The following is a 14,209-nucleotide window of genomic DNA, read 5'->3' on the forward strand; positions in this document are numbered from 1 at the left end:
TATTGTTTTAAGAGAGGTGATAAATGAACTTAGTTATGACTTTTGTTATGTGGGTGAGAAACATAAAAAATGCTATCCTCAGAACATGCATAATTTTGTTTAGATTTCATTGGTGTGGCAATGATGAGAGTCTTCAGCTGAACGTTAAATTCGAGTGAATTTTCAAATGGTAGCTCTATTTGTATTCCAGGGTGTACCTCTTACAATAGTAAAACTTTCTTAAGATGTTTTAAGGGTTGCTCAATCACTAGATACTTTTTGAAACGTTGGGATAAGACTGATCAAACCAAAACGCAAAAATGCATTTATCTGGGTTCCAGATGATTCCTATGCACAGTAAAATCTAACAAGTGAGAATTAGAAGCCTCAATACTCCTGCTTCTGAGGCATTTAAGAGCCTAGCCAATCTCATTGGGACATTTTTTGTAATCTGCCTGACACAGACGTTCTTATTTCTAGAGAAACAGACAGTACCTCTGAATTAGAACACCTTGCATTGTGGAAATGGCACAGTTGGAAACATCTTAAGAGAGTTTTATCATCCTTCTGGATTTACTAAATCAAAGTGAAACAGCATTTTCCATTTCTATTTTCTTTTTAATACCGCATCGTTAAAAATAATTTGGCAAGACAGGGTTTATTTCAGTTGATGAGTTCTCTTACCTTCTTTCCGTAGCAAGCCTCATGTGGTGAGGAAATTATTATCCATAACATGGCACCATTTAACATACTCTTCAGAAATGACAGCATTGCTTTTTCTTTCCTTTAAAAAACTTTTTTGGATATTATACTATAATAATAGAGCTTGGAATTTTATGATTTTCCTAGCTAGTTGCAGTATACTCTTTTTCTAATAGATAGTCTAATTTTGTTTCTTTTTTTTTTTTTATTGTAATCTCCTTTGAGCATTAGAAATCCATAGAAGCTCAGTTTGAAATGCCCTACCCTTAGAAACATACCCTGGCATGATGACATTTTAGTAACACATAATTAATATTTCAGTGCAGCAGCTTATACATGGTCCATGTTCTGACATCATCATGATTTTGTTGAAGGGTTCCCCGCATGCCTGTTTCATGATCTTCCTAAACTCTCTAGGTCCAAGAGAGAGCAGCACATTTCCTTGCAACATCCAAACGCAGCACCCTTCCCTCCCCCTCATCTGAATACATCGAACCAATTGGCAGAGAGAGCATTTCCCCCTGAGCGAGCAGTATTGTGAATTTTATCTTCTCTTCCAGAAATCAGTTCGTCTTCGTTGCAGCAGATGAAATTTCTTGTAACACCTCTGCAGGTAACAAACATTGCTACTTCTTGATGCATCCATCCAAGTCTCAGTATCCTTTTTTTTTTTTTTCCTTCACATGCTGCAGTCGGTCACACTAGAAAGTTTAGTTTTAAAAAAAGAAAAAAGAAAGAAAGTCATATCTTTGGAGTATAGCTGGAGCTTTTTGGCTCTGCTGTCTAAAAAGACAGTAGGCATTTTGCTAACTTGGATATTTTATTTCCAGTTTTAATAATACATGATCCAGAAAAGTAACACTATATTGAATGAAGCCACAATAAAATCTTATGGTATAATCTTATGGTAAAATACTAAACAGGGGAGATTTAGGGACACAGACATGGGACTTCTATGTTTCTGGACGTATTATGTCTGGGTTCACACAGATTTCTATGTGATTATTTGGGATCTTTATGGAATGACTGGTATATATTATAGGCCCTCAAAGACCGAATCTGTAAAGCTGGAGGCGTTGGGGAATATAATTATCTCTGTCTTATAAGACGGGGATCTTTATTCCATTAGTTAAAGATCCTCTAGTTCTTTCTTTTAAAACATACTACAAGTAGCAGGACATGAGAGAGACAGAGTCTTCTGTTTTTGAAATCAGGGCATTGGCCAATGGAAATTGCACAGTTGCATGATGTGTCCATCAAAATAACGCCTGTCTTTTTGCTTTGATGTGGTTCAGAACAGTTATGTTTGGACTTCCATTAGCATGGAATTACTTGATTAAATGTCAAGATAGGTGAGTGCCTTAACTAACAACACTTTTTTTTTTTTTTTTTTGCTTGGAAGCCTAAACTCTGACCAAAACAATGACTAGGAGATCTTACCAATGTGTTGCTTTTAGTCAACAAGGGAGGATATGACAGCTCATTCTCATGTCATTGAGTGTGCCATGACCTTCAGAAACATACATTAAACGGAGCCTGACACATAGACATTCATCTGTAACCAAGCACATGTTATCAATGGCGCACGGTGAACAAAGGCGTGTTTGCTAACGCTTCACCCCCTGCTTACAATCTTGGGAGAAAAAGAGAGAGATCAGGGAAGCATGGAGAACTAGGAACACATCCCCAGCCCTCTCTGTTCTGTTTCACTGATGGTCGGACTCACTATTTTTAATGGGTTGCAGTCTTGCCCTGGGAGTGCCTGAGGTATGCATGCTCGTATTTTAAAGCGCCAGCTTACTCCTTTCTTGAAAACCTGGCTCTTTTCCCTCCAGCCTTTAGCCTCACATATCTCTGTTTCTCCTTGTGAGAGGTGGTGCATTCACTAATGCCTAACAGTAGAAGATGGGGGGTTGCGTTGCTGGGGGTGGTAGGGGAACCTTCCTGGGATACGCGTCATTTAACGTTTGCAGAACCTATAGAGAATGAAGCATGCAACTAAAGGAGAAATCAGGGTGGGGAAGAAGGTTGGTTGAAAATGTTAATGAACATCCTTTGTGGCTATTCTGGTCGTCCAGAGCCTCTGTCTTCCCTGTTAATCTGTATGCATGTTCCAGTGTGTCTTAGGTTCTATTTTGACATCATAGATCAAACATTGCGAAGAAGTTACCACCTAAGAGGTAGATATTGATTTTGCCCCGTGACTTAACAAACCCTGCCTTGTAATAAGCAAGTGGTCCACACACAGTATTTTGAAAAGAGGCTGCAGACAATGAAAGTTTGCCTGAGTGGAGAGAGTGTCTTCAGCTACCTTGTCTAATTTAGGATGGCTGCTCCGTAAATTCTTAATGAATTGCTATTGATCAAATTTCAGATTGAGAGAGATATCCCTGTTGCTTTGATGGCCATATTAATAATATGTTGTATGCTTCATAAGGTTCAATTTGAACTCTGAATTTCGAATCAAGCATGAAAAAGGAGACACCCATATCAATCAGATGTGAATTATCTCCCAGCCAGACCACCCTCCTCATAGAATGAAAATGAAAAGTCTGAAATGCGCAGTCAACAAAGGTTGTGACTCACGGTTTCAATGAAGTCTTTCTTATTTCCCACATGCTGGAAAAAACCCAGGGCACCCACACCCTAAACAGCCCAGCTGTCTGGAGCTCTCTCCTCCGTATACACAACACTCCTTAGGGTGGGTCTAATTGAACCCTGGTGTCTCCTGGATTTCAGTATTTGACCCAGAAAGGCAACTTATCTCTATTGAAATGAGAAAAAGAGATCAACAAGATGCTTAAAGTCTGTTTGGAGGGCTTGATGGATTTGATACCTGAAATTCTTATAAAGAATCGTTATTCTTATACAGCTGTCTATGAGGGCAGAGATGGCCGGACAGTTTTGTCTGTGGCTTGGGGCAGAGGTGGTGAGATGCAAATCATCAAATAGGAGCAACGGAAGCCCTGAAGAATTTTTCTTTCAGTTCCCAAAGGAAAAGTGATTATTTTTACTTGGGTCTTTTGTAGATGCCAACACGTCGATTCTGCTTTGCTAGTCACATAGAAGAAACACGTCTCACTAGCATGTGTGGTTTATGAGACTGTATTTACGAGGGAATGTGTTTTCGTTGTCAGTGGTTCCAACTGCAATATCGGTTGTTTCGTTCTGATTTTCGTTCCTGAAAGACATGTGTTTATGTGGCTGTCTTATTCACCTTGAACACACCAAAGGCTTCTCATTCTGTAACATCAAGAAACTTTGATGAGTTGGATTCTGCAGGAGATGGTGAAAAGGGCAAGATGATTTTCCCTTCTCTTCGACCCAAGGTCTCCCTGCTGCTGTGATTCACTGGAGCTTTTCCAGGACTGGCTAGGGATTGTGGTTGGAGTAGAATGTGGGTCTTGTACAAGAATGGAGGTTGAAAAGCACATGACTTATTTTGATAGAACAGCTGGAAATTCATTTCAGTTAATTCATATGTTTTAGTTCATCACCGTGCATCAGCAAATATTCTAGGCTTTTGGGACATAGCATTAAATAAGTTAAGAGAAGCCCTTCCTTCAGAGAGCCTCCATCCTTCAAAAAGCCTCCATCCTAGTGCAGACCAGACCCCAAACATACATGAGCATATAATATACTTGCATGTAAAGTTATACAATAGCTATAATGAATCAAAAAGCAAGGGTGGGGTTAGAAAGTAAGTTGCGATGCTACTTTTATATTCATTGATCAGAGGTGGCCTCTCTGAGAGGGTGACACTTGAGCCGGGACATGAATCAAGCCAGGGTGTGAACCAGGTGAGTAATTGTGGAATTGAAAGCATTTCAGGCTGAAGCAGCAGCAAGTGCAAATGCCCTGTGGTTGAGGTGTGCTTAAGGTGTTCAGGCATGCTTAAGGTGTTCAGGCACAGTGTACCCAGAGCATGTGAGTAAAAGGGAGGATTTTAGAGATAATACCAGGAAGATAGCCAGGGGTCCAAACAAATTAGAACTTGGAGGCTACAGAAACCATTTGAGATTTTAAGTGTGATAGGAAGGCGTTGGAGTGTCGGCTGTGGTTTGACTTACTTTTTTTAATGATGAGTTGGACTGCTTTGTGGATTTCAATATGGCAAGAGCAGAAGAAAGGGAGTCCCTTGGGGCAGCCCAGGGAGGTGTTACAATGGCCTGGGTTAGGACAATGGCTGTAGAAGAGCTGAGAAGTGGTTCCTTGGCTGTATTTTGACAAGAGAACAAACAGGATATGCTGGCAGATTAGAAACTCGAAAGGACCAGTTTGTGTTAAATGCCCACACCGTCCCTCTTGCTCCCAGGGTGTATCGGTCATTTCCCTGGAGAGCTAAGGCTTTTTGTTAGCAGGGAAAGCAAGCCTTTCATCCCTGCGGTAACTGTCCCTCATATGGGCTTTCCTGAATTCCCCAGGGCGTAGTCATAACTTGCTGTCATTTACTGAGCAAATTCTGTGTACTTACAAGTATGATAAATTATATACAGTCTATACATATATACACATGCATGTATGTATATATGTATGTATGTATATATACATGCATATATAATTTATTACAGTAGCTCAGTGAGGTAGAGGTTACTCTCATCCTTGCTTTGCAAATTAAAAAAGAACAAAACGCTCAGGCCCAGAGAGGTTTGGTAACGTGGCCATGGTCACACAGGAGTCTATCTGGTCCCACTGCTTTTTCCCTGAGACCACACTGCCCCCAATTACTCCTTTCTTCTTGACCTTGGAACACTGACCTTTGCCTCCAGATGGAATTCTCCTGCGTTCTTCGGCTGTGCTATCTTTGCTCCTAGAAAACCAGTATTTGTGAGTTGGGAAGTGGGCATCGTTGTTAAAACTCTGGAGGGACCCCAAGGGAACTAAACGATTCTCTAAACAGTTGTTCCACTAGGAGTTTGTTTGACTTGGCCCCGTCTCCTTCATGCAGCTCGTGTGTGCTGGGCCTGGGTCTGGGGGCAGAACAGAGTGGTGAAGGGAGAATTCTGCATATCCAGGGAGACAGAGGGTCACACGAGCCAAGGGTGTTCTAGTGCTATTCTCCAGAATTCCCTCCTTTGCTGAAAATCAGTGGCGAAAAATCAACAGATAACCCATGCCCTGAAAACTACCAGACACTTTGACTTCATTGTTCTGGCTGCCAGCTGCCCCTGGCCCAAGGGAGCGTGTGCGCATTTGTGTGTCTCTGGGGTGCAGGTGAGGCTGGGTCTCCGTACAGCAGCCAGCCTCGCCCCTCCACCGTGGCGGGTACCATCGTGGCGATGGGAAGCCAGCCTGCGGCCAGACTCCCAGTCCCTTATGAGTACTGGACACAGAAGCCTGCGCCATAAGAACGCATCTGCAAATGCTGTTGAAACCAGTCGCCGTGAGATGGGTTGCTATACGCTTTTACTAGAGGCATTGTTTGGCAAGTTCAGGGGCACAGTGGGGGGTGTCACCAGCCCCCTCCATCTCTTTATCCCCCCCCAACCTGCACACGCACACACTTGCACACCCATGCAGTCGTACTAAGACTTCAGATAATATTTAGAAGAAATTTCCAAATTGGCCATTCCTCTAATTGATCCTTCAGCAAATTTCATCTAATGGTCTCCCTTCCATTTCGGTGATTTGATTATTCAGCAAAGTTGTCATGCAGCAAAATCGATTGGTAGTTAATTGGTCTGTTTCCAATAAAATGTGATGTGTGTTCTAATAGGGGAAGCACAGAGTGATAAGGGAACATATAGGCAAAGAAACTTAGCAAAAATAATCATAGCATTTATTGAGCGCTTACTGTGTACTAGGCATAGTTCAAAGCTTGTTACATGCAATAATTATACCTTCTAAAAATGAAATGTCTTTATCAGTTTACTTATGAACATTAAAGATATCCAGAGAGCTCTGAATTAGCCTGAGTAAGGGAGGGCTAATCAGGGCAGAATTTTAAAAGAATATAGAATAGTGGTTATCACATGTCAGAGTGGGTGACGACCACCTGCAGAATTTATTACAAATGCATAAACAACAAGGTCCTACTGTGTAGCACAGAGAACAATATTCAGTATCCTATGATACACCATAATGGGAAAGAATATAAAAAAAGAATGTATAAATATATATATATGTATATATATAGGTAACTGAATCACTTTGCTGTACAGCAACATTGTAAATCAACTATACTTCAATAAAAAATAATTAAAACTGAAAAAAAAAAACCAAATGCAGAATCCACTCCATCCTCCCCTCTGCCTGCCCCAGAGATTCTGATTCCTAGGTCTGGAGAGGGAGCCTGACAATCTGCATTCTTACGAGTTCCCCCCAGGCCCTTCTAACAGAGGAGGCCGCAGCTCACACTCTAGGAAACATTGAGCTGATCAGTCAGGAACTTCTGTCTGTCAGGGGTGTGGAGAACATTCAATAGGTTTCTCTGGAGTCCTGCTCGGCAACATGGTGGCCGATTACCATGTGGCCGTGGAGCCCTTGGAATGTGGCTGGTCCAGATACACACTAGATTTCAAAAACCTAGTACGAACACGATGTAAGGAATTTCGCTCATCATCTTTATGTTGATGACACGTTGAAATGATACTGTTTTGAATCTGTCGGGTCAAATTAAAATATAAAAAATTAATGGCACCTGTTTTCTTTTTACTTTTTTTTTTTAATGTGGCTACTATGAAACTTACAATGTCCTCCGTGGCTCGCATTTGTGGCTCTTGTTATATTTCTATGGAGAGTAACGTTCGAGAGCCGTGTTTTCATTCGTTTCGCTCAAATGAATATTGAAAGAGTGTGTGTGCCCCAAGAACTGGTCTCTTAGAGACCACCTGGAATTAAAATATTGTGACAGGTAACCTGGACGTTGGTAGTGTGTCTTGACTTTACGTTTTAATTTTGCCTCTGACTCTGTGTGTGTGTGTTTGTGTGTGTGTGTGTGTGTGTGTGTGTGTGTGTGTGTGTGCTCTAGAAGGACATCCCTGGGGTACAGGGCCCAGAATCTATCTCCTTCTCATCCTGTTAGTTAACGTCTTAAAATCTTTGATCTGCTTACATGGGACATGGAGGGTGCTGGTACACAGGGCTTCAGAAGGACCACTTAGTTCGGGGGTAGTTCTGGCACATGTATCCCAGGGGCTTTCCTGGAGGGACCGCACATGGAGTAGAGAGAGGGCAGGAGCTGCAGTCCTCTCGATAATCTTAACAACATCAATAACTGATGCTCGGTTGGGTTCTGACTAACCGGTGACCCTCAACCCTCATTTCAGCCTCACGACTGCCTTACGCAGCCGGTCTGCACCATCATTATCTCCATTCGTGGATGGAGGAACTGGCCCAGAGAGGAGAGAAACATTCTGAGGTTACAGCAGGGGAAGTGCACCAGCAGAATTTGATTCTAGGAATTCTGACCCTGAGGAATTCTTAGCTGCTGTGCAGCCTTGCTTCTCTGCAAGCGTACTGAAGATCTCACGGGGGATACAAACACAGGATGTTCATTGTGGTCCCCCAGGGATTAAACCGCAGCTGGGGTGTCATGTTGATTTCAAAGCATGATGGGAGATTTTGGTAGAGCTGTAGTCGGAACACATAGAAGGTGAAACAGACTTTCTAAAAGGAGGGTGGCCTTGGCCTTGGCATTAAAGACAGTGTGGCCATGGGTCTTTTGTTGGAGGAGACATTCTGGAGTGGAGGAACCGTGTAACCAAAAGCAGGACTTATTGTGTCTTCTCGACTCCCAGACAGAGGCTGGTACTCTGCTCCAATGAATCCAGAATCGGGGTTCTTACCTCAAACCTGTGCTGTTTGCATTCATAAAAGGAAGAGGTTGTGAATTGTATTGAGAAGGCATAGCAAGGATGGTGCCACCTGATTTGTCATGGATATGATCTGCTTCTCATAGCTTCTACAGCTTTTGGATGTATATGCCTACTTATATCCACACAGTTCAGATGCGGGACAGGCATCCATGTACAACAGCAAACTCTGTGGCTTCCCATCTAGAAGCCAAAGAGCCCAGAAGAGGCTTTCCCTCCTACTTCTGAGGAAAAGAATCATGAGACTGAAAAAAGTGATTTACGAAGATAATCATTTCAAATCCAAGCTAAGGAAGTGAGCAGCAGAATTCAGAAATGTCAGAGTCGGGTTGGGATAACTCGCTGTGGTTCATCTTGGAGAATTTCTTCCATTTCTACCCTGTCTTTATTAGAGGTTTTGAGTTATGGGACTGTTTCCATCCCTCTGACTAATATATCTTGGGAAGCTTTTCGACTAAAGCCTGGTCACCCCCTGTGGTCTACAGTTATATAAGCCGTTGCCTAGATTAGACTCAGAGAAAGCTACTGTAGTGCTAGAGGAATATTCCTTAGTGAGTACCTTCACTAAGAGTAAATGAGCAGCTGCGGTCGTGACCACAGGAGAGGAAAGGGGAGCATTTCCTAGCTAAACCATCACTCTCCAAATAGCAGACTGTGAGACCCATAGGGCCATGGTGTAGGACCCTGTTTGTACACTGTGTGGGGGGCGTGTGACTTGAATGGATGAAATTCCCAAACACCTTCCAGACTCTGTCTTAGATATTATTAGGAGGGCACTGTAGCCCCAGTGGCACTGCAGAGACTGGGGGCGTGCATTCTGATCTCTAGTGAGGTAGCCTGTTTTGAATGCATACTCTGTAGCGTTTCTCCTTGCGGTGGGGACTCGAACCTTTGCACCTTCGTGCTGCACTGAGGCTGTCTAGGAGACCTACGCCACACTGGGGACCTCATCTGAGGACTAAGCCGATTTTATTCTTCTTTCTGCCTCACAGGGATTCCCTCCAGCTGTCTGTGGGACAGGAGGCATGGGGAGGTGATGCTAAAGTAAGAATAAAAGGTCCCAGGAGCATAAGACTCTGAATTAAAATATATAGAGTGAACTCTATGGAGTGAAGTTAATTACAGTGTTCTTCCGATGTCCCTATAAGAAAATCACTAGATTGTTAAAACCCTGGGGTAGGGTACCAACATGGCCCTATCATATTTCTTTCACATCCAGCTAGTTGCAGCCGGATTTAGATGTTAATAATAAGTAGTATTTACATTTCTCAGTAGAGTTGACAAAGCACTTTAACAAACACGGGCTCATGTTTCCCATTCAACAGGCAGCTTACTTATTCATTTGACTCCAGCATAACCTCAAGTTCAAATATAGCAATTGCAACTACATCTGTAACTCATAAGTGAGGTAGATCTTGACTCCAAAAGCATCTGTGAGTTGATTGCTAGAGCTACACGTGATCCTATTAGAATAGGATCTTTCGGTTGCCTCTGCAGACCAAAAGTCTGAGCAGGAGTGAAAGGTTAGCTTGTGAAATTCTGTATAAGAACCCTTGTATCATAATCTCCACTATCTGTAGATGGCTTTAAAATGTATCTGGTTTCCTTTCATGCACTTTATCTGTGAATTAGGCAGAGCTCGGACAGAACAAAACCATTTTACAAACCAGGAAAATGAGGCTCAGAGAGATTTCCCTGCGTCATTGAGCAAGGCCAGTGCAAAGGCAGAACTTGAACCTGGATCTTCTGGCCCCAAGCCTTTGTCCTCCGCAGGGCAGGCTGGCCTCCTGGTTTTAACTTGTCTCTAAGGTCAAAAAAACATGAGTGTTCATGATGGCCGCAAGCTGCGGTGAACTAGTCAGCAAAGCAGTTCTCTTTTATTCCTTTGTTTGTTTGTTCTTTCCCTTTGATGAAGTTTATGGCAACTTGGCCTCTGTTTTGTGAACTCTCAGGGGTGATGTGAAATGACACACTGTGTATTTTGAGTCTCAAGAAACTTTTCTTCCGAGCAAGCGTCTTGAAGGGTTTTGACTGTCTCCGGGAGCAACTGCCCTAGAATCTTCAGAAAGCATAGCTGCAGGAATCTTTGCCACTGACAGAATCATTATGATGGATACAGGGGGCTTCCGGGGCCTCTCTCCTCTCTTTACTTCTCCCTCTTTCTGCCTCCACTCAACACGTGGCATTGGCTTGGTCCCTTGTTCACCTGCCCCATGGCCAATGCTGTGCTAGACACTGGGGAGAAAAGGGGGAACAAAATAGACTCGGCCCCAGCCCCCGAGGGGCTGGCATTCCAGAGGGGAGACAGGTACATCATCAGGTAGAGAAGTAAGGAAACAAAATGAATGGAGATTTGCTCCATCACGTGAAGGATGGGGATGGGGTTGGAAAGCGTGTTTCAGAAAGAGCGATCAGGGAGGCAGGCAGCGTTGGGGAGCTGACGTTTGAGCTGAGACATAAAGGAAGAAAGGACGCAGTTCAGATGGAAGATGAGCACGGGCCAAGGTCCTAAGGAGAGAGCGAATTTGCACGCGTCCCAGGACTATTGATGAGGCCAGAGTGTCTGGAGCACAGTGAGCGAGGGGTAGAGGGGAGCAAGACAGGATTGAGAGCGGGGCAGGGGCAGCTCATGAAAGTTTGGATTTCATTCTAGGATCGATGGACAGCCATTGAAGGATTTTAAGCCAGGGAATTAGATACGATTAGATTTATATAGATTTATATTAGATAGATGGAAAGATAGATAGATATAGATGACAGATAGATAGACGGATGGATGGATAGATAGATGATAGATAGATAGATAGAGAGGGACAGACAGATAGATAGATAGACAGATAGATTTAGATATAAATGGCTGGTGGATTGAAGAAGCAAGAGTAGGACCAAGGAGACAAGATTCAAGCCTGTTTTTGATTTGGTTCTGATGAAATACCCGTGGCTTATGTCAGGATGATGGTAGCGTGAGTGGAGTGAAGTGGGCATGTTGCAGATTTCATCTGTAATTCCGGACGGATGGGATGTGAGGCCGCAGAGAGCATCATGACCCGAGTGCACTGTTGTCCCCTTTGGCCAGGGATGGGTGGTGTGGAGGGTGACCACAGGCGTGGGTTAGTCGTAACATGGCGGTCTTACGACATTAGCCATCTTTCCCGTTGAGGTTCCTGGGAATTGCCACTCTTCCTTTGGGCTGTGCCGAGCCAGCTCTGAGGATAGGAGGTCGCTGACGTGCCTGGCATACCTGCTGGAAGAGGAGAGCTCAAGTCCACATCTTCCCTAATAACCTTGTGTCTAAACGGTAGTGTCACACAAGGGCGTGTTTAGAAATTAGCATTTGAAAAGAAGCCTCCTTGCTTTCAGTTTGAGCTGACATGCTCCCTTTTCCTCTGTGGAAATGAAATTTATTAATCATAATAAAACCATCGGATTCTGAAGGTAGAGGTCACCCTGAGGAGAAAAAAGAGCTCCCTCCTTTACAAGGACTAGCTCGGTGCTGCTGTATTTTTCTTCTGCCTGGGAAGGGAACACTGCCAAACTGTTACCTTGGGTTTTCCACAGGCGTTGAAACTTGGCCCAGGGTTATAGATAGATAAGAATTGACCGTTAAAGTATGCGAGAGGAGAAGTGGGGCTGCGTTTTCACGGAATACATTCAGACTGCCAATCTGTTGTCTCCCCAAAAGAAGACGTTTTGCCACAGTAAAACTGGTCCCCAAATTACAAAACTAATCATCATGGCTCTGAGTTTGCATTTTCACACTTGTTTTGAAGGAACGCTGTGCTGTGGCTTCACTTAGTAAACGTCCAAGCATTTTTAGTTTGCCTTTACTGTTTACGGCCTCTTCCTACAACCAGCTTTGCCAGATGAAAGTACATTAAAAATAATCCTGTTAACAGTTTTTTCCTCCAGACCCATGACAGACTTTATTTTCTCATGAAATGAAAATCAACACCAAAGTTGTCCATCATGTTCTTTTCCCCCTATTAGTATCTACTTCTAATAATGGGTAGAGAGGCCCGGGTTTCATGAGTGACCTCCACAAATAAAAGATTTTCTTCAAAAATGTCATTATTATTCTTGTTTTAACACACCCTGCCTTGGACGTGCATCTGTTTTCTTTTTCTCCCAGAGACAGGGAGAATCTTTGATGAAAGGCCATTTTTGATGAGTCAAAGGCAGGAAGGGTGTCCCGAGGAATGAAAAGCAAGAGGGGGTTGACTATTTGTTAGTTTCGCTGAGAGAGTCATCTCAGAAAAGAAACATCTATTCATGTCACTACTTCTGAGGATCAGGACAAAGACTCATGTAGATTATCTGAGCTCAGGGACCTTTGAAACAAGCAAAAGGAGGGCTTGGGAATAAGACATGTCCAATGAGAACTTGGTATAATCATATTTCTTTTTCCATCTGGAGTCTAGCTCAGAGCCTGAGAGTTAGAAGGTTCTTCCCCCAGCTTCTTCCCACCTTCCCAGGCTCCATGGTGTGAGATCCATCCAGTACATTCTTATCCATCAACTATGAGACAGAAGATTGGAAGACAGGTGGGGGAAAGATAGGGAAGGAAAAGAATAAAGTCCATGCAAATTAGACTCCAAGGTTGATAGCACAGACAAACGATTTCTTCCTGCCTTGTTCCTTCATTCTTTAAAGGAAAGTTCAAGACTCGACAGCTGTTGATAATCCACATCTACCCCGTTTAGTGGCTGGTGTACCCCTCCCCCAGCCGCTGTGAATGTTGGTCCCTAATGGCACCCAGTTGCCTCTTTCTGCAGAGCCTTACCCTCTGCCAAAGAGTCCCTTCAACTAGGAAGTTATTCTCTGCCCTTCTGGGAAGCCCACAGCTAATGCTTAACGTACATGAACATTAAAAAACCAACCCACTTGCCTCCAGATGGGATCAGCTCTGAGGTGCAACTGTCAGAATCAGGTAGAAGCTAAACTCCAGCTCAGACCAGTATACGTCCTTGCTTCTCTGTTTTCCCTTTCTCTGACCTGCTCACACTCTCTCCTCTTGAAAGTACCCCTCAACAAACGGGGTGCAGAAGAATCACCATTTCGGGCTCTGCTTCCAGGGACCCTCACCTAACCTAGCCTGCATCTCAGCTTGGATCGTTACTAAAACAACAATGTTCAAACTCTCTCCAAGAAGATATCTGGCAGGCCATTCAAGGAAGGGTACCTGGAACCATGGAAAAGGTGTGATAGTTGCCCTGAGACATTCAAGGATCAGCTCTGACTCTGTCTAGCTCTGTGACCTTGAGCAAGTGACTCAACTTCTCTGAACCCTAATTTCTGATTTGTTGCACTGTTCAGTTCCAGACACTTTGTAGCTATCCAATGCATTAGGCTTCCATCCCTTCTACATTTTTATTCTAAAACCTGTGCTGGGAGTCAGGGAAGTGGAGGGAGGAGGATGGTAGGGAGAGAGAGAGAGGAAAATAAAAAACTCAGATAAGGAAATGGCATCAAGAAATACATTGTCTGAAACGTGTCCCTTGCCAGAACCTGGCTATAGATGATGAGATAGAAGTTCTGGGGTGAGAGAACCAAAATCAAATCAGGCTGTAATTCTTGAGTGGTGGGGCGGCGGTCCCACAGATCCTTCAAGGATGCATCTATTTGAATCCATTTGTTCTTTCCCATTCTAAGATGTTGGACCCTAAGTGTACAGACTGAGTCGCTTCACTCTTTTTGATCCACCCTGTCTCACTTGA

The 14,209-nt window shown here is 43.5% G+C and overlaps 1 protein-coding gene across 19 annotated transcripts in view; it reads left to right on the plus strand.

Moving 5' to 3' along the window:
• RBFOX1 (RNA binding fox-1 homolog 1) overlaps positions 1-14,209 on the plus strand; it is a 1,497,346-nt gene that overhangs the window by 1,478,378 nt on the left and 4,759 nt on the right. For 8 of the 19 annotated variants that reach the window (XR_005016505.1, XM_036826196.1, XM_036826206.1 and 5 more), the window contains one exon: positions 1,242-1,294. The exons of 10 other annotated variants lie outside the window; for them this stretch is intronic. Coding sequence is in view for 7 of the 9 variants with exons in the window: in XM_036826196.1 (XP_036682091.1) it covers positions 1,242-1,294 (53 nt within the window). In the remaining 2 variants the exon portion in view is untranslated. Of the gene's footprint in view, positions 1-1,241; positions 1,295-14,209 lie in introns of those variants that run through there. One more of the 19 variants, XR_005016507.1, reaches the window with a different exon arrangement.

The sequence above is a fragment of the Balaenoptera musculus genome, chromosome 15 (genome assembly GCF_009873245.2).
Source record: "Balaenoptera musculus isolate JJ_BM4_2016_0621 chromosome 15, mBalMus1.pri.v3, whole genome shotgun sequence".
In the NCBI taxonomy this organism is placed as follows: domain Eukaryota; kingdom Metazoa; phylum Chordata; class Mammalia; order Artiodactyla; family Balaenopteridae; genus Balaenoptera; species Balaenoptera musculus.